The sequence below is a fragment of the Myotis yumanensis genome, unplaced genomic scaffold (genome assembly GCF_028538775.1).
Source record: "Myotis yumanensis isolate MYYU_CA2020_CCGP unplaced genomic scaffold, mMyoYum1.0.hap1 SCAF_8, whole genome shotgun sequence".
Lineage (NCBI taxonomy): Eukaryota > Metazoa > Chordata > Mammalia > Chiroptera > Vespertilionidae > Myotis > Myotis yumanensis.
The window spans coordinates 6,019,371-6,038,214 of record NW_027223759.1 but is presented as its reverse complement, the minus strand read 5'-3'; the positions used below and the strand labels follow the sequence as shown (position 1 = coordinate 6,038,214).

General features: G+C 44.5%; 1 protein-coding gene across 3 annotated transcripts in view; it reads left to right on the top strand.

The window, feature by feature from the left end:
- The first annotated feature begins 2,132 nt into the window (after positions 1-2,132).
- DNAH7 (dynein axonemal heavy chain 7) overlaps positions 2,133-18,844 on the top strand; it is a 151,913-nt gene continuing 135,201 nt past the window's right edge. For 2 of the 3 annotated variants that reach the window (XM_070421734.1, XM_070421731.1), the window contains exons 1-6: positions 8,098-8,175; positions 10,969-11,043; positions 12,458-12,566; positions 13,335-13,482; positions 17,177-17,264; positions 18,283-18,463. In XM_070421734.1, coding sequence (XP_070277835.1) covers positions 8,098-8,175; positions 10,969-11,043; positions 12,458-12,566; positions 13,335-13,482; positions 17,177-17,264; positions 18,283-18,463 — 679 coding nt within the window. Of the gene's footprint in view, positions 2,200-8,097; positions 8,176-10,968; positions 11,044-12,457; positions 12,567-13,334; positions 13,483-17,176; positions 17,265-18,282; positions 18,464-18,844 lie in introns of those variants that run through there. The other variant, XM_070421732.1, reaches the window with a different exon arrangement.

Here is an 18,844-nt window from a genome sequence, read left to right as displayed (position 1 = left end):
CCCTCTACTTAGAGTGCACAGCCTGCCCACTGTTCTCACAGCGGGAGCCACTTTCAAGGACGTGACCTTGAGAGAGCAGCGTGTTGTTGAGACCATCTGGATGGAACACGTGACTAAAACCCATTGAAGCCTCTGTGTAAGTTTGAAGACTCTGGCGGGCAGGTGCAGAGATCTACTTACCTTTCAGCCACCCAAGACACGCCTCATGGGTAAGTTCCCTTGTTTATGAAAGCTGCCCCCTCTCCCAATCCGGAGCGATCTGCCTCTTTCTTCTGTTCTCCCTGTCTTCTGTGTCCAGGGACCAGTTTTCGAGCCAACAATTGGCATCAGTCAGGAGACCAAGGAAATGAGTCTTGGGAAAGAGGCATCCACAGGAGAAATCCCGAGTCGTCCACTGGTCTTCATGTGAGGAGGCGTTGTTAGATGCTTGTGGACCACCATGTGAGGACGGGGACTCCCCTAAAACACCAGCTGGTTTGATGAGCTGAGTTTGAGGAACTGTGCAGAGCGCCCTGAGACAAAAAAACCCAAATTCATGGGGTCTACTGTGGGCTATTCAGTAGTTGGCCACTGATGGCCAATTAGAGGTTGACTCTTGAGTTAGAAGGTTAGGAGAAGAGCTGAAGTTAGAGAAGAGCGGGCGGTGGTCTACGACTCCGCTAGCTTCGGGGCTGGCAGCCAAGGTGATAGAGCAGGATAATTGAAGACCTTCATGTGCCGTCTTGCAAAGCTAGAAACAAAAATCATTCCCCCCGACTCCCCCCCAAAAAACCAACCCAATTATACTAGAAATATGGGATTGATATTACTAGACCTGGATAGTCATTCTGTCACATTAAAAAATAGCAACTGGTTTGGCACTGACGGGTTGCACTGCCCAGGTATTTATTGTTGCCGCGGACGGGACCCTATGGTTGTGTGGCACAGATCTTTGGCATGGTTTCCACCTAGATGGTTGGTTTGCTGCACCTTGGGTTTTCCCTGGACAGTGGGAGGCTCCTCCCCACGGTGACAAAAATTACCACCCGTCCTCACCTCAAGGCCAGGTGGGCATGGTCTGTGTTCCACTGTACGGTCATTTATCCACCTGCTTGTCCCGTCCATGGGCCTGAGGATGTTATAGCAGCACCCCAGAAGCCCCTACTAAATGCACCCAGCAAACCTGACATGAGAGCCCGCAAAGCCCGTCTTGACTGAACACTAAATGATCTCTGATGACAAAGCTGTCCTCCAAGCGAGACGGCCTCGGACATTACTCCCAGCTCACCAGGGGGCCCCTGTCCACTACCCAACAGAATGTTATGTGTTCACACCTGAGAAGTCTGTTCATGTGTCATCTCTATAAAATCACACGAGGACACAAGTGAATGCCCGGGTGATCCCACCCCCAGCTCAGGGGACTTACTAAATCGGTGATGTGGGTGTGATTGCACCCTGCAGCGGAAGGCTGTCCGTCCCGTTTCCCCCAGCACCCCAGCTGTTCCAGCCACCTGAGACTCTGAATTGGAATAAGTGGGTTGGAAAGTCACTGTCTTACTTGTTTGCACGAATCTTTCTTACATGTATGCACGGCTCACATTCATTTCAATGCCTAATATCAGAAGGAGTTTAGGTTGTAGTTTAGAAGGGTCTGGTGGTGGTTTTGTGAACAGAAATATGCTGTAGGAACGTCAATTGGCCAAGGGTAGCATCGATTTCATTGTGCATCACCACTTTGCGTAAAGCTCCGGTTTCCGAGACCCCTACCCGCTGGGCGAAAGGAGGACTCCCTGTCCTCAGGTCCCAGCGACCTCTGGCCACCTCCTGTCAGTTCTCTGCAGGCTCCCATGTCCAGTTCTTAAATGTTGTTATTTTAAAACCAGGTTTTCCTCTGTTCTAGTTCCACACCCTCCCGGAGCGTCTCCTCGATGCTCAGGGATTTCAGTGTCATTTGTATGTTAATGAGCCTCCCAGGCCAGTTCCCAGCCAGCTTCCGGGCTCTCCTGGCAGCCACAGGGGACCGGAAGTGGAACCAGACGGCCTGTTGCTTAGCAACCAAGCTGCCGGGACGCTAGGCAGCCCGGCGCTGAGGGCGCTGAGAGCGGAGACTGCAGGCCCCTCTCCAGGAGGCTTTCCTTTCTTGTCTGAGGGTCCCGGGCAGCCGTCCGGTCGGGGAGCCCCTGGTGCCCCGCGCGTCCTGCAGCCATGAGCCGCGAGCAGGTGAGCAGGCCCCCCGCCGTTCAAACGTGATGAAAGCCGCGTCCTTCAGACCCGCCTGCTGTGCCCCGCGGGGTGCACCCTCCCTCACCCCAGCTGTGTGGTAGGTGCGGATGCCTTCCCTGAACGCTCTTATGTGTCCTTATCAACTGTTGGTCCTGGATGTTGTCGTCACAACTGTGGGTGCAAAGGGGCCGCATGCCTCCCTGACCAGCTCAGGGAAGGCCGCCGGGCAGCCTTGCCAACGCAGAGACTTTAACCACAGAGGGTGGTCTGGTGTCAAAACGATTTTAACTGCCCAGCGGAGTGGCTCCAAACTATGAGCAGAGCAGTTTAAACTATAGCCCAGGGTGTTCCCAGTGCTAATGGGGGTGTATGTTTGGGTCGCGGGAAGCTCAGTGGGGAGTTGGAGTGGGTTTGGACTCTGGGTTAGAATCCAAGCCCCTTCCCAGCTGTGCAACTTCGGGCAAATCCTTTCACCTTTCTCAGCCTGCTCTGCAGAGGGGAAAATCAGAGTAACGTCTCCTCCTTTCTAAGGTTGTTCTGAAGTTCAAATAAGATGCTAGACCAATGGTTCCCCACCTTTTTTTGGCCATGCCCTACTTAAGCATCTCTAAAATCCTGATGTCCCCCCCCAACCCCCCCCCCACATAAAATCCTTATTATTCAAAAAGTGAACTCCTATTCATATGGAGGAAGCCTAAAAGGCCATTAACTTGGTCTAAACAAGCTTCCAAAGAACATGGCATCCATGAAAGAGAAAAGTAAAAGAACGAAAGAACAGTTGAAGTACTGACGACGAAATCACTAAGAAATTGTTTTAAAAATAATAATATAAAGTGATATGAAAAATAGCAAATAAAGTTTCAAAACATATAATAGAGAACTGAAATGCATAAATATGCCACAATATATATATTTATATGCTGTATATAAGGCTCCTAAAACCATAAGAAATGCAAAAAAAAAAAAAATCACTGTTAATATCCCATGCTTCAATTGCCCACCTTAAAAATCAAATTGCCCCCCTGTGGGGCATGTGCCCCATGTTGGTAACCACTGTACATACCATACCACACCACACGTGAAAGGGTTTGGTAAGTGGTAAGTGGAAATTTATTTTCTTAGGAAAACATCCCCATGGCAGAGTAATAAAAGATGCATGTTGCAATGGGTACATTTCAGAACTCTATTGAATTTAAGAGCAACAGTAAACGAAAGAACCTTTCGAATGCCAGAACAGAATGGGAAGGCCTTAAGCCTGGGCATTACTCTGGCTAAAAACAACTCCAGCTCTCTGCCATGACTATGGAAAAGGCCCCTGAGCACCCTGAGGAGGAAACAATTGCCTTTAAGCCTCCAGCTTTTGCTGAGCTCCTTGGTTTTGACACCAAACTATAATTCTTTTCAAGGCTTCATCATGTTTTGTTGTCTTGGAGTTTATTGTGGAGATGGTGTTAAAAGGTGATTTATTCCCCTCTCCACTGGGTTGTAGATTACTAACCAGAAAAGACACTAATTGATCAAATGAGTAGTTAATGCCTAACTGATGAAAAAAATTTGTTTTCATTTTATTGAAACGTGTGATACATCAAGAGCTAAGAAACAGATCCACTTACCATTTACCATGACTAGTAAAAGAATAAACGAACAACCAACAAAATTGAGATACAGGTTATTTGGAAACGAAGCAATTAGATGAATAGACTGTGCTGACTTTTTTCCATGTCGTATTGCAACTAAAGTCCCTTAAAGAATTTGTCACCATCACCATCAATACACATTCAAGCAACTTACTTGCTTGATGCCCATTTCAGTCTTAGGCCTGATCTTGAATCATATTCTACGTTGTTAAAATTTACAACACATGTTTACCACATTTGCCATGGTATTTCTGAATAGCTATTATTTCACAAAGCCCGTAACTGACCCATTTACAATGAAAAAAAAAATTCACTATAAGCCTGTTGGCAGCTAAGTTTTAAGTTTTGCTTTATTTTAATAGAAGTAATGTTTAGAAATGACACCATCACCCCTTTCCCCTCCTCCCAAAGGACCTGCATTTCCTTGAGAGGCGGTGGGATCCTGTAAGAATGGGTCTGAGCCATGGAGGATCCTCTCTGTCTTCAGGATACTATTCTCAAACAGCAGAGGGCCCCCTCTCACTGCTTTGGTTGATCTGTAATTTTAAAACTCTTGACGCTCTCATTTATGCTAATTTTGAGTGTAGCTGTCCTTTTGAAAGAATGCAAGTTTTTATATTTTAACCTAAAAACATGGAATGGATTAAATTTTAGAAATGCCATTTTATGGGATGGTTACTCATGTGCTCATTTAGTTTGAAGAAGTGCGCAGGTGCTAATTCGTATCTCACTCGTGGAAGGTGGTGATGAGGCATTTCTCAGAATTATCCGTCTGAGTTCTTAAAATACATATGTCTTTTACAACTGCTCGTCTCATTTTTAAAATTAGTTATAAAATAAAGCATTTTGGGTTTCAGTTGAAGACATTTGATGAGAGTGGTCAAATCTGGATTATATGAGGTTTACAATGTCCCTTCCTATAGGCAAGTAGTTCAAAATAAGCAAAAAAAAAAAAAAAAAAAAAAAAAATTAAATGCAAAACCAGACTACTTAAGGAACACCTGGATTCTTCAGCTAGTTTGATGTTGGTAATGTCAACTCACACCAGTCAGGATCCAAGCAGGATCGATGTGTACTCAAAAGGACTTACTTGAAGAAGACCTGCAAGGAGACCATTTGCTGAGGTGTGGGCAAGCCCAAGGAAAGAACCAGCAAGCATGAGGAGGCATTGAAGGATTCATAGCAATTGCAAGCCATTGCCACGCCTAGGACTCACCGGCCAAAGAAAATGAACGCCACCCTCGTGAATGAGGGCTGGGGCTTGGGATGGGGGCTCCCTGCGGGGGCTGAGCACTGGAGGAATTCAGCCACTGTCAGGAAGATGGGGAACCGGGAGTACCAGGAAAGAAGCAGCCTAGACTCTTACTCCTCCTGCTCTCTCGCTCTTGCTCTCTGGCCTCCTCCTCTGGTGCCTCTCCTTGCTTAGTCCCTGCCAGAAGCCAGGGGGCTGGATGCCCAAACATAGCATGCAGCCTTCCAGTCACAGAGCAGGAAGAAAAGCGTGCAGATGTGACTGCGGCAAACAAGGAACACCGTGGACGTTAGTACAAGTAGATGCGGCTTCAGAGACATCTCCCCACTGAAACGTCTAAAGAACAAAATGAACGGACAAACAAAATAGATCCACAGACACAGACACGTGGGACAGACCGCTGAATCTCAGAGGGAAGGAGGGGGTGGGTGGGGAGAGATTAACCAAAGAATTTATGTGCGTATATGCTTAACCCATGGACACAATGGTGTGGTGAAGGCCTGGGGGGTGAGGGCAGGTGCAGGCTGAGAGGGGTCAATGGGGAGAGAAGGGGACATCTGTAAGACTTTCAACAGTAAAGATAAATTTACTAAATAAAGTAAATAAATTATATAATGCGCCAAAAAAATCCATTGGGATTAAAAGTTTTTAAGTCAGTTGTTTGGATTCTATAATGCATTTTCCATCCAAATTCTTTGTTAGAATAAGTGTAACCAGAGAGGTATAAGGCACTCGTGAAGACTGTTATAAAATGTTCTTGAAGGGTATACTTGAGGATCTGAATAAAGAAAGAAATGTACTCATGAAGGATAAGAGTCAACACTATTATAATGTCAGTTTTCTCCAAGTTCTTCTAGAAAGTCAATATGTTTGTATTAAAATTCCAAAAACTCTCATGCAATAAAATTCACATGGTAAAGGTCAAGATTATGCCTAATTTTTTTAGAATAGCAAAGAGAGAGTTGCCTTATAGATTTCAAGAGCTATTGTGAAATCATAGTAAGTTAGACAACATGATACAGTTTGTTTACAGATAGACAAAGATGCCAATGGAATTATATAAAAGCACAAAAACAGATAGGCACCCACGCGTTTTTATTATATGCATATACCTTCACACACTGTATGGGTGTGTGTGATCCAGTAAATATGTGTGTATGCCAACAGACATGTATTCAACCATCTTTTGTAATGGAGAAACCTGACAAGAGAATGGAATGGATAAATTGCATTATATTCCTAAGATAGAGCGTATTCAACAGCGATGAAAACCAGTGAGGAAAGAGTTGATGTGGGAGGGGAGAAAACCACCTGCCTGCCTGCAGAAAAATTTAAAAGGGGCTTCCCTGGGTGATGCCAGGGAGACCTGCTGGAAAGCTGTCCTGCTGGATAACAGCGACCCCTGCTGGAGGGTGCCTGCCACTGGGTCTGCCACAGGCCACAGGATGGGCAGGTGCCCAACTGGCAAGGATGCTGACCATGGGCAGCCACACCCTGGAAGCCAGGAGGAAAGCACTGTGCCCAGGAAGAAAATTCCCTTCCTCCTACCGTCTCTCTTTGAACCCTCCCTAAACATTGTGCCGGCTGGAGAAATGTTTATGGAGTCCTCGTCCAGGATCACCAAGGAAGGCAAAGACAGAGATTTGATGACGAGCTGCAAGAAATCGCCAAGTGGCCAAAGCACAATTCGTGTGATCTGTTTTAGAAGTCAAAACACCATTCTCAACAGGGCTGCTTCTTACTGAGGTGGGATTCCTAACAGAGAAGTATCATCTCTACCGCAAAGAAGGGAAAGGCATTCTTCTCTAAAACTTACTCTAAAAGTACAGACGTCACTCACAGCAATTTGAGAGTGCGTTGACTAGAATGCATGGTCACCTTAGGAAGTGGAGGGCTGTGGGGGGAAGTTTTACCAAGGAGAGGGGCGGTGGGGCTGAGTCAACTCTGGATGCTAATCAGGTTCAAATAAATTCTCAGGAGATATGACCAACTCCCCACAGACTCGTCTTGGCACCCTTGTCAAAAATCCGTTGCCCATAAATGCATGTGTGTGTTTCTGAACTCCCAATTCTATTCCTTGGATCTATACATTTATTCTTTTTTTAAAAAATATTTTTTATTGATTTTTTACAGAGAGGAAGAGAGAGGGATAGAGAGTTAGAAACATCGATGAGAGAGAAACATCGATCAGCTGCCTCCTGCACACCCAGTACCAGGGATGTGCCCGCAACCAAGGTACATGCCCTTGACCGGAATCGAACCTGGGACCCTTGAGTCCGCAGGCCGACGCTCTATCCACTGAGCCAAACCGGTTAGGGCTATACGTTTATTCTTATGCTGTCTTTATTACTACAGCTTTGTATTAAGTTGTGAAGTGTAGAAGTGTGAGTCTGCCAAATTTGTTCTCCTTTTCCAAGATTGTTGGGCTGTTCTGGGTTTCTTTCATTTTCATGTGAATTTTATGATCAACCTGTTAATTTCCAAAATAAAAAAAAAGAAGTCGTTTGGATTTTGATAGAGAGTGTGTTGAATCTGTAGATTATAGAACTATTGCATCTTAATATTAGTCTTCCAATCCACGAACAAGGGATGGCTTTTCATTTATTAAGGCCTTTTTAAGTTTCTCTCAGTAATACCTTGTAGCTGTCATTGTATAAGTCTTGCACTTCTTTTGTTAAATGTATTCCTAAGTATTTTATCCTTTCCAATGCTGTTATAAATGAATTTGCTTCCCACAAGTGTTGTATTGTTCATTGCTAGTGTATAGAAATACAAGTAATTTTTGTGTCTCGATCTTATGTCCTGCAGCCTTGCTGAACTCATTCATTAGCGCTAATATTTTCTGTGGATTCCTTTTGCTTTTCTGTACACAATATCATACCATCTGTAAATATGGTATGTTTTAGAACATTTTGGATGATATGTTTTTTACTTTATATTAGACGCTGTAGAATTTCGTTGAGTTCATCAGTTTTAGCATTAACAGAGTGAACAGTTTTGTTTTTTATGTTTTTCATGCAGGATAAATCACCAAGCAAAGAAAAATCCAAGATACCACTAAGATTTTTGCCACAGTCATCTATGGTAATTTACCAATTATCATCACACTTTCTTGCTTTTATAATTATGTTGTGTACCAGTTTTCAAACTTGCAAATATTTTTCTGGTAGAGAGCAACTATGAAGTACATATCTTAGGAAAAATAATAATCTTAATAAATGAAGTATAAGATACAATGTCCTAGGATGTACAGAACATTGGAGTATCCTGAATAAGCGAATTCTAAAGAGGTCTAGCAGGAGCAGTGTTGGAGTCAGGAAACGACTTGGGGTACAGTCTTGTCACCAACGGCTCTGTGACTGTTGGGGAGCCACTGGGCTCTCTGAGCCCTCGTGTCTGGTCTGAGAAGGACAGGCGTGGGTTTGGGGATCTCGGAGACGTCTCTCCCAGCATTGAAATGCTGGGGTGCAGCCTTTTCCATTATTTTGACTTTGAATTATTGTTGTCTCGTGGAAGTGACCGTTAAGCACTTTCAGCTGGTAAAGTGCTGGAAAAGTAAGGTTTTACTGCAATAAGAATGACTGTTTAACAGTTATGTTGAGTTCAATGCCATCGAGCCACACGCTGGTGGTTCCTGGAAGTTGAGCTTAAGTGGAAGTTCAATGCAATTTGTTTTGCGACGTATTTTAAAAGCTCGGAATGAGCTATCTACCATGGAATCTGCCTTGCTTCCTGCAGAAACTATTTCTAATCATTTGAAACGTAAGATTCTTTCAGCTTAAAAAATCTTGACTGAAAAGTGTTCAGGCGAATGTCCCTCAACATCAAAGTACGTGTTTTAACTGTGAACCTGTTTGTATTGCCACTGCCAAGATTATTGCGCCTTGTTCTATAAAATAAAGTGATATAATCCTTTTTGTTATTTCTGCAAAGATCTATTTTAAGTTTTCTAACTTAAAAGACAAAGACCTGATAGCCGATCAATGATTCTCTCTCATCATTGATGTTCTATCTTCCTCTCCCTCTCCCTTCCTCTCTGAAATCATTAAAATATATATATATATATATATATATATATATATATATATATATATTAAAATTTTTTGAAAGAGGCAAAGACCTGAAACGGGGCAGACTTTTTCTCTTTAAGAACTTAACACATTTTAAAACTGAAAAAAAGTCACTGTTAGTTTCTTTTTTTAATGTTACTAGGATATAGGTATAGAAATGTCATCTAAATTTAAATTTACTGAGTAAAATATTCAGTGGCTGAGATGAATACTCTTTTCTAGCCAATGAGGCATATAATTATCTAAAATGTTTTTGTCGGCTGATTTAAACCTTATGCTGTGTTCATATTTAACTGTATCTAGCAATTTCCCTTCCATATCCTTTGGGTTTTATGTCTTTTAAGATAAATCATATTTTTAAAATATTAAAAAATAACCTAGTGAATAACAATTTTCCATTTAAATAGGAAGGTTTGTACTTGAGTAAAAGTTCCCCATCGTGGTTAAGACCTGAGTGACCTTCATCGCAGACCTCATGCTGCTGCAGGTCATCCCTGACCTTGAAACCAAGGCGGCCAGCTCTGTGGGCCAGTGGCCCCCCTCGCAGCCCCTGTGCGGACCCCTTCCTGGAGAAGGAGGGAGCGGGAAGACGGTGGGCAGGCCGCCGAGTTTTAAGTTGCCTCTGCTTGTTTCCGAGTGGGAGAGGAGCCTGGAGAGGGCTGTGAGCACCCTGTTTGGGGGGTGGCCGGGAGCAGGGGCCTGGGCTGGGGGAGGGTGAACCCAGGAAGAAGGGAAGCCGGTACCGGGGGGTTGCCAGGTTGGTGGTCACCCCAAAAGCTGGCCTGGGCCTGCCGTGGCCTCTGAGGAGCTAGAGCTGTGATGGCGAACCTATGACACCTCTGACGCGCGAACTCATTTTTTTGGTTGATTTTTCTTTGTTAAATGGCATTTAAATATATAAAATAAATATCAAAAATAGAAGTCTTTGTTTTACTATGGTTGCAAATATCAAAAAATTTCTCTATGTGACACAGCACCAGAGTTAAGTTAGGGTTTTTCAAAATGCTGACACACCGAGCTCAAAAGGTTCGCCATCACTGAGTTAGAGAGTACTTTCTGGAATGTCCACGTGCTGGTGACCGGGGTAGCATTCACCCATCAGCTCTCATCCCACACGGGGGCAGGGGGTAGGGTTGCTCCAGAGATGCCCCCCCCCTACCCGGCCCCCCCCCCCCCCACCCGCCCCGCCCCGCCCCGTAGGACAGGCCGCTGAAACACTGCAGGGGAGAGGTTGCGGTTCCGCTCAGGAATCACAAAGGAGGGCAGGAGAGGTCGAGTAGGAGCTGAGAGGCCATACATCACAACTGGCAAAAAGCACGACGCACAGTCCTCAGCACTGTTCCTCCCACCTGGGGGCAACTTGTGGCCCAAAAGTTCAGGAGCTACTTAGGGCGACCGAGGGTGTGTTACCCTGACTGGCTGGCGGCTTAGGAAGGAGGGCATTCTGGGTGCGAACAGGACAAGAGTGATGTGGGTGCTGGAGCAGGGAGTGGGGCCCAGTGAGCCCTGGGCGCTGCCTGGGCTCAGAGAAACTCCCAGAAGGTAAAGGGATGGATAAAGGGCTTCACACACGTTTTAAAGCTCTCTGGTTAGCGTTGCTGGGTACCTACCCGTTTTACTTCTTTCCTTGCTGCACAGAAAGCAGTTCCAAGGCAGACTTTGAGAATTTAAAAAGTAAGAAAGTATATCTTCGACTATTTTAGATAGTATGTGCTTTATTTAATAGTAGAGGGCCTAAGAGTTGGTTGAGTGAATACGTGTTAGCATCAACGGAGTAAAGTTTCCCCCCACCATCTTTTTCACGCAGGAGAAACCAGCCAGCAAAGAAAAAGACAAAGACAAAGGCAAGTTCCCAGCAAGGCTTCTGCCGCAGCTAGCCACGGTACGTCCCCTACACGCTCTCCTGGGACGTGGGCCCTTTAAAAACGCTTGTTGGTTTTCAAACTCATAAGAAACGAAGCTTCTGGTTTTGAATTCTGTGCTCCATTTGATTACTTTCTGGTGGAGGAATGCTCTGAGGTCCACATATTAGGAAAAATGACCACCTTAGTGAAGTAACTATAAAAAAATGATTTCCTACTTCTGCACGGAGCATTTGAATGACCTGGGTCAGTGGTCGGCAAACTGCGGCTCGCGAGCCACATGCTGCTCTTTGGCCCCTTGAGTGTGGCTCTTCCACAGAATACCACGTGCGGGCGCGCACGTACAGTGCAATTGAAACTTCATGGCCCCATGCGCAGAAGTCGGTATTTTGTGGAAGAGCCACACTCAAGGGGCCAAAGAGCCGCATGTGGCTTGTGAGCCGCAGTTTGCCGACCACTGACCCGGGTGAAAGAACTTCTAAGATGGACACGCAGACAGGACATCGGCGTTGGGGTCAGGAAATGAGGCCCCCAGTGCCACTGGGCCATCGTGGCTCTGTGACCCGAGGGGGTGGGTGGCTCCCCAGCCTCAGCTGCCGAGTGTGAGTGTGAGTGTGAGTGTGAGCAGGGGTGACGTAAGGAGCCTTGAGATGTGGCTTCCTTGAGATTGTCACTCCCCGTTGGAAGAGGCCGCTGTAGACACGTCGAGCCGATAATGCTGAAAACAGCACCGCATTGGCCTTGACCGTAATGAGCTTTACCATCGAGGCACCACGTTGAGTTCAATGCCATGGGGCTATGCCAGTGATGGTGAACCTATGACATGCGTGTCAGAGGTGACACGCGAACTCATTTTTTTGGTTGATTTTCTTTGTTAAATGGCATTTAAATATATAAAATAAATATCAAAAATATAAGTCTTTGTTTTACTATGGTTGCAAAGATCAAAAAATTTCTATTTGTGACACGGCCCCAGAGTTAAGTTAGGGTTTTTCAAAATGCTGGCACGCCGAGCTCAAAAGGTTCGCCATCACTGGGCTATGCTCTTGTGCCTCCTGGAAGCGGAGCCTCAGTGGAGGCTGATGCACACACTGTGGCTTTAGAACCGTGATGAAACGTGCACCGCATGAAATTTACCGTCTTTTACATTGAACTGCAGCTCACTGGCATTAAGCAAGTTCACATCGCTGTGCAACCACCACCACCATCCAGTCCCAGAACTCTTCCATCTTCCCACAGTGAACCGTCCCCCAGGAAACCATCCCTCCCCGTTCTCCGTCCCCAGCTCCTGGCAGCCACCGTCCCCCCCGCTCGGTCTCTGTGTATGTGACTCCGTGGAGAAAGCGTCTGTGTTTACAAACACGCGTGCATTCCATGGGGGGAGTGTCTTCTCGCCTCTTGTGTCACTGCTGCTGTCTGCCTGTCGCCTTGCAGGTGAGCACGAAGCCGCAGTGGCAGGAGGCGGCCCCGTCCTTCCATCTGAACATCAAGCAGGAGGAGGAGATCCCCGAGCCGTTCAGCGTGAAGAATGAGCAGTCGTACGGTAAGGGCGCCAATCGTCAAACTCAGATTGAAGAGAAATTTCTAGAGGAAAAAGGCACATGATGTTTAGCTAATAGAGTAGTGAGGTTGCAGGATTGAAATAACCTTTAAATCAAGGAGCCAATTTGATCTCAAATGTTTTCCTTCAGAGAATGATTGATCCCAGTTGTTAGCTAGTTTAGGCTGTTGTAAATGTTAGAAAAACTGATATTTTAGGAATGAAGGTGTTTATAATAAAGCTTTGACTTACTGTAGTCAGAATTTGCCTCTGCATCAAAGACTATGACCTTTTTTCTAAGAGGGCGTGTCAGTAAGTTGTAGACATTATTTCCAAATTAGTCATTCTAGTATTTGTTCTTGTTTTGATTCGCCAGGTTACATTGAGTACTAACATTTTTTCATCGTGGATCTTTAAGTTTTCTGAAATAGTTTTGTATTCTGTTTTTTTTATCATCATTTTAATTTTTTTCTCTTTAAGAAGGTCCAATGGACATGTAATTGAAAATTTGAGTTTATTAGCATATTATTCAAAATATAAAAGAAATTCATTGAATAATCTTGAAATAGTCAGTGGCTTTTGTTACGATGACATAAAACAAGAGTAGTTAACTTCCTGATAGCGAAAGAAAAATTAATTCTACCTACGGTCATGTGAGAACTTACCGCATGTAGTTTTTTTCTTGAAAGGTACTTCAGCATTTTCGCTCTAACCACTTAAATGTTTCAGCTTCCTTTTTCGATGACTAACTTACGCTTTTTAAAACTTTAGCCGAATACATGGAACAGTTTGGAAGAAAGGGCACTCTGCTTGACCAAATCGATGACAGTCGCGCTGGCCCATCCACTTCCAAAGCCAAGGCCAAATCCCCACACAAGGAACGAGAAAACTTCCGCAGCACCCTGGTGAACGTCATCATGTAAGGGCTGCGTGCGAACCCCTCTGTGTCATCCTCTGTGGAGCCCCCGGAAACTTTTAATCTAAAAATCCAAGCTGGGGTGGCTCCGTGCTTGAGCATCCACCGGTGAACCAGGAGGTCACGGTTAGATTCCCGGTCAGGGCACCTGCCTGGGTGGAGGGGCTTGATCCCCAGTGCGGGGCCTGCAGGAGGCAGCCCGTCAATGACTCTCCCTCATCTTTGGGAGGTTGTTTCCCCATCTCGTTGGCTCGGGTGGTGTGGTGACCCCTGTGCATGGCGGGTCTCCTGGAGGAAAGGCAGGAGGTGGGTGGTGTGAGCAGCAGGAGCAGGGCCGGGGGTGGCTGCCTGGGTTCAGCTGTGCGCGCCAGGAGCCCCTCTTGGCTGTTTCCTCACAGCTCCCTCTAGGCCAGTGATGGCGAACCTTTTGAGCTCGGCGTGTCAGCATTTTGAAAAACCCTAACTTAACTCTGGTGCCGTGTCACATATAGACATTTCTTGATCTTTGCAACCATAGTAAAACAAAGACTTCTATTTTTGATATTTATTTTATATATTTAAATGCCATTTAACAAAGAAAAATCAACCAAAAAAATGAGTTCACGTGTCACCTCTGACACACGTGTCATAGGTTGGCCATCACTGCTCTAGGTGCTCACCCCCTCTTTCTTTCATCATGACTCACAGTGTGCACCCTGCATTTGTGAGACCGTCGAGTGTGTGGACACGTGGCAGTAAGTGGCTTGCCCAGACCCCATGGCACTTCGGTGGCGGGATGCCCCTCCTGAAGGGAGGACAGGGGGCACCTTTTGCTGCCAGAGGGAGGGGCTCGGTGGCGTCCTGTGAGTGTGGCACGTGCCTCCGGAGAGTGGCCTGGAGTCTGCGTCTGGAGGCACCACGAAGATATTAGCAGTTTGACTCCCTCGGGGCACTTTCCTCGATGCAGCCCCCTGGGACCCCTCAGACCCAAGTCAGAGCTCAGAACCCCGAGGGCAGCCCCCTGGGGCCTCTCAGATCCAAGTCAGCACTCAGAACCCCCGGGGCAGCCCCCTGGGGCCTCTCAGACCCAAGTCAGCACTCAGAACCCCCGGGGCAGCCCCCTGGGGCCTCTCAGACCCAAGTCAGCACTCAGAACCCCCGGGGCAGCCCCCTGGGGCCCCTCAGACCCAAGTCAGCACTCAGAACCATGGGGCAGCCCCCTGGGGCCTCTCAGACCCAAGTCAGCACTCAGAACCCCGGGGGCAGCCCCCTGGGGCCCCTCAGACCCAAGTCAGCGCTCAGAACCCCGGGGGCAGCCTCTGGTTAGAACAGCTCAGCAGCAGCGTTTTCTTACCCAGTGTCCTGGCCAAGATGGGTGATCTCTCTCGACACCTGTCCCGTGCCGGTCCTCTCAGGTCCTACGATGATTGAGGCTGGAACCCACCGAGGTCCAGCTTCATGCAGGGGCCTCGGCTGGAATTCCCCACTCCCCTCCGGCCCACACAGTTCTCTCCTGATGCACCTGGGCCTTCAAGTCCAAGGCCACGCGCCCACAAGGGCAGCCCTCCCCCAGGTGTTTGCCGATTGCTTAGCTTTGCCATTCCATCCTTTCTCCTCCTGAGTACTTCCTTTCTTTCTTGTGAGCTCAGCTGCTACTCAAATGAGCCTTGTGACACATTATCCAACATTTAGAGAACGGTACTTGGAGGTTTTTTGGATTATCTGTGCTACTGTGTTGTAAGAAACGAAAGTCTCTTAACCACTTTATGTCATTTTTTAGTTATGCCTTTTATAAACAGGACATGGATGGACTTATTGAAATTTAATCTCAGAATTTCTGTATCTCAATAGTACATTTATTTTATTTTTAATTAATTTTTACAGAGAGGATGGGAGAGGGATAGAGAGTTAGAAACATGGATGAGAGAGAAACGTCAATCAGCTGCCTCCTGCACACCCCCTACTGGGGATTGAGCCTACAACCAAGGTACATGCCCTTGACCTGGGACTCTTCAGTCCACAGGCCGATGCTCTATCCACTGAGCCACACCGGTCAGGGCTCAATAGTACATTGAATGCCATTCACATGTATAGTTATTGGTATGTCTTATAGATGTGGGCTTGGCTTCTACCAATTTATTTTGTATTTTTTATTCACTATATGTTACCACTGCCGCTTTTTTCTTTTCTTTTTTTCCTGCATTTTATTGAATTGAATTTTCTCCCTTTATTCCTATTGACTTAAAAGCTATCAAATTTTTTTTTCTTTAAGTGGTTACCCTAACATTTAAAACCACATATTGTAATTTATTTTTTAAAGTTTAGAATTCATTTTATCTCCCCCCTCCACTGTGTAGAGCAAACAGACCCTGTAATGCTATAACTTACCGCTGAACGTCCTTTGCATTCTCCATGTGATTATTGCTTATTTCTGCCAATTCTCCATACTTATTTTAAGTTCACACTTTCTTAGATTTACTGACACGTTTTCTGATTTCTTAGAAAATTGCCTAGGCATGGCACTCTTCACTTCTGGGGTCATGTTCCTTTTTTTGCTGAAGCTTCTTCCTTAGTAGTTCTTCATTTCTATTGAATTTATTGGGGTGACTTTGATTAATAAAATTATATAGTTCTCAGGTGTACAATTCTGTAAGACATCATCTGTAGACTGAGGAGTGTATTCACCACCAAAGTCAAGTCTCCTTCCATCACCTTCTACCCCCTTTACCCTCTTCTGCCTTGGTGGTTCTTCCCATGGAAGTCTGCGGGGAGTAAACTCGAGCCTTTCATCTCTGTAAAGATTTTTATTTTGCTCTTACTCTTGAATTAATTACTAAGCTGGCTACAGATTTGAAACAGAATAGTAATTCCCCTCCCCCCCTGAACATCTGGAAAACATTAGACTGAGAAATATTAACCATTATTTTTTGGCATGTATTATTTTCCCCAACTTTATGAAGGTACACGTGACAGTTAGTGGGAAGGGATATTTTGTTACACAGCATCACTGACCTGTAACCATCCCAGATGAAGCTGGGATCCAGAGCGTGATGCATTTCAAGGACAGAGAGGCTGAAGCTGTCCCGGAGCAAGGGAATTTTCCCGAAGATGTGAACGATGCCTTTCCACACAGTGGAAACCCAGGGAAGTCACAAAATGTGGCTCATATCTGGCATAGAGTTTGGATTGAATTATGGCTAGAACATCATTGTATTACATGGACACTTAATAATAAATACGAAAGAGCACGTGAGCTTCTAGGCCTCGCATTGTTAACTTGCACGTCTCTAGAAATCAGAAATGGGCTTTTGAAGAAGGTCTCTGTGTCTTCTACAAAACTGCATTGAAAGTCTTTTCCATCCGTGTTCTTTTAAGGTCAGATGTTATAAAGAAACACATATAATTTAGGAATCATGCAAGCATAGTCCTACAACATTTCAGAAAAGAGAGAGCTCGACTTTTGAGTAATGATGAAGAATGAGAAAGCCCGCAAAGCAGCATGTAGCCTCTGAATCAGGTCTTACAAGTCTCTCTCTGAGTGAGGAGAACATATCCTGGGAGGAATATGGCACCAAACAAATACGTACACTATTTATAAAATGTTAAACAATTCATTTTTTCTTATAATTTAACAGAAGACAGTCCTAATCTTTATCTATTGATATAAAAGTAACTGCTTTCTACAGACATGTAAGAAGTGTGTTTATCATTGTTTTAGGCAACAGGATGCTCTCTCAGACGTGCCCGCTCCTGACGAAAGTGCGTTTCCCAAAATGACCACCTCTGCCATAGAGAAAGACATCTTGGTAATGGCTTCCTTTCATCCGTGTGACTAGAAGTAACGGAAGCACCTGCAGATACGTTCATATTTTTGAGGTTGATCTGTGCTCCTCCCTGTGAAGCCCGGTGGGAGGAGGAGTGAATAGGGAGCTCCATACGCTGCTCCATTGGGTTCACGGAGGAAATTATTCTGTCTCTGGTCACCTGAGACAGTAATCAAAGAGTCCCAAGTCCCCTGCTCCCTTTAGTTAAAGCTGGCCTCAGTCTTGTATAGCTTGACATGTCTTTATGTCTTTATTCTTCCATGAGGAATTATCTTAACTACATAATTTACATTTTACAAAGACTATGAACTTACTTTAGAAATGGTAACTCTTCGAGTATGTCAAATACAGAATTTTAAAAGATAGAAATATCAAAGACTTTAACATTGCAAATTTGAAAATATTTTCGTGACATACTTTAAAAGCTAATGAAAATATACTGAAGCTAAATGTCCATTATTAGAGAAATACTATCATGACTTAAAATGAAGATTTTATGCACATATTTAATAGCAGCTGTAAAATTATAGTGTGGAATATTAATCGGTCAACTGGAAATTTTCTAACCCCTGTCGTATTACATTTCTGAGATGAATGTTTAGGGATATCTATGCCACTTGCAACTTTTAAGATCTACTTCTGATCATAGGCAATAAAAGAATGAAACACACCAAATTTTCACCTATTTATACAACACTGAACTTGACTTCTGCATGGTCTTTGTTCGGTATGTCATGTATTTAGTAATATCACTTGACGGTTTATAGTAGAATTCTGAACTAAGATAAGAGCTTTAAAGTTCATGCAACATCATGTATATTTTTTTAATTTAGGTAATCTCAAATCATGCCTACATGAGTTGTGCAGCATACTTTTTTATTACTTGTAAATAGTTTGTTTTCCTCAAACTTTAATTTTACTCAGTAGTTTTACGTCTGAGAACACACTTCTTTTATTATAGCACTAAATCCATCGACATTTCTTCTGCTCCTTTATGTAGAGATATTACTATTATATTCACCATGGGATTGATACGGACCACATAGCCCCTATGGAAGATGCTTGGCTGGAGAACGTATTGAATCTGGTCCCCCAACATCTGAAAGTCCTCACCGACAGCATCCTCACGCTGTCTGATGAAATGAGAGAAGATTATCTTCTTAGTGTAAAAAAGTCCATAGGTGAGCCAGTATTCCCCTTTGCTTTCTAATTTGAATGTCTCAGTAAAGATATTTTTTTAAATTAAAAGTTAATACCTATACTTGTAACTGTTTCTTATATTTACTATGCTGTTTCTTACATTGCTTAAGATTGTAGGTAAGTTTTATTAATAAAGTACGGCAAACATTTTCTAAAAACATGATCTTTCTATCTGTATGAATATATCCCCTCAGCAAAGAACAGAACCGAAGAAGATTATAAAATGATAATTATTTAATTAATGTGAATATTCCTGATATCTTAAAGTAGAATGTGATTAATTACAAAATTGTTGCTACGGACTAAGGATTGGCAATTGGCAGCTCACAGGCTCAGTCTAGACCACTGTCTGTTTTTGTAAA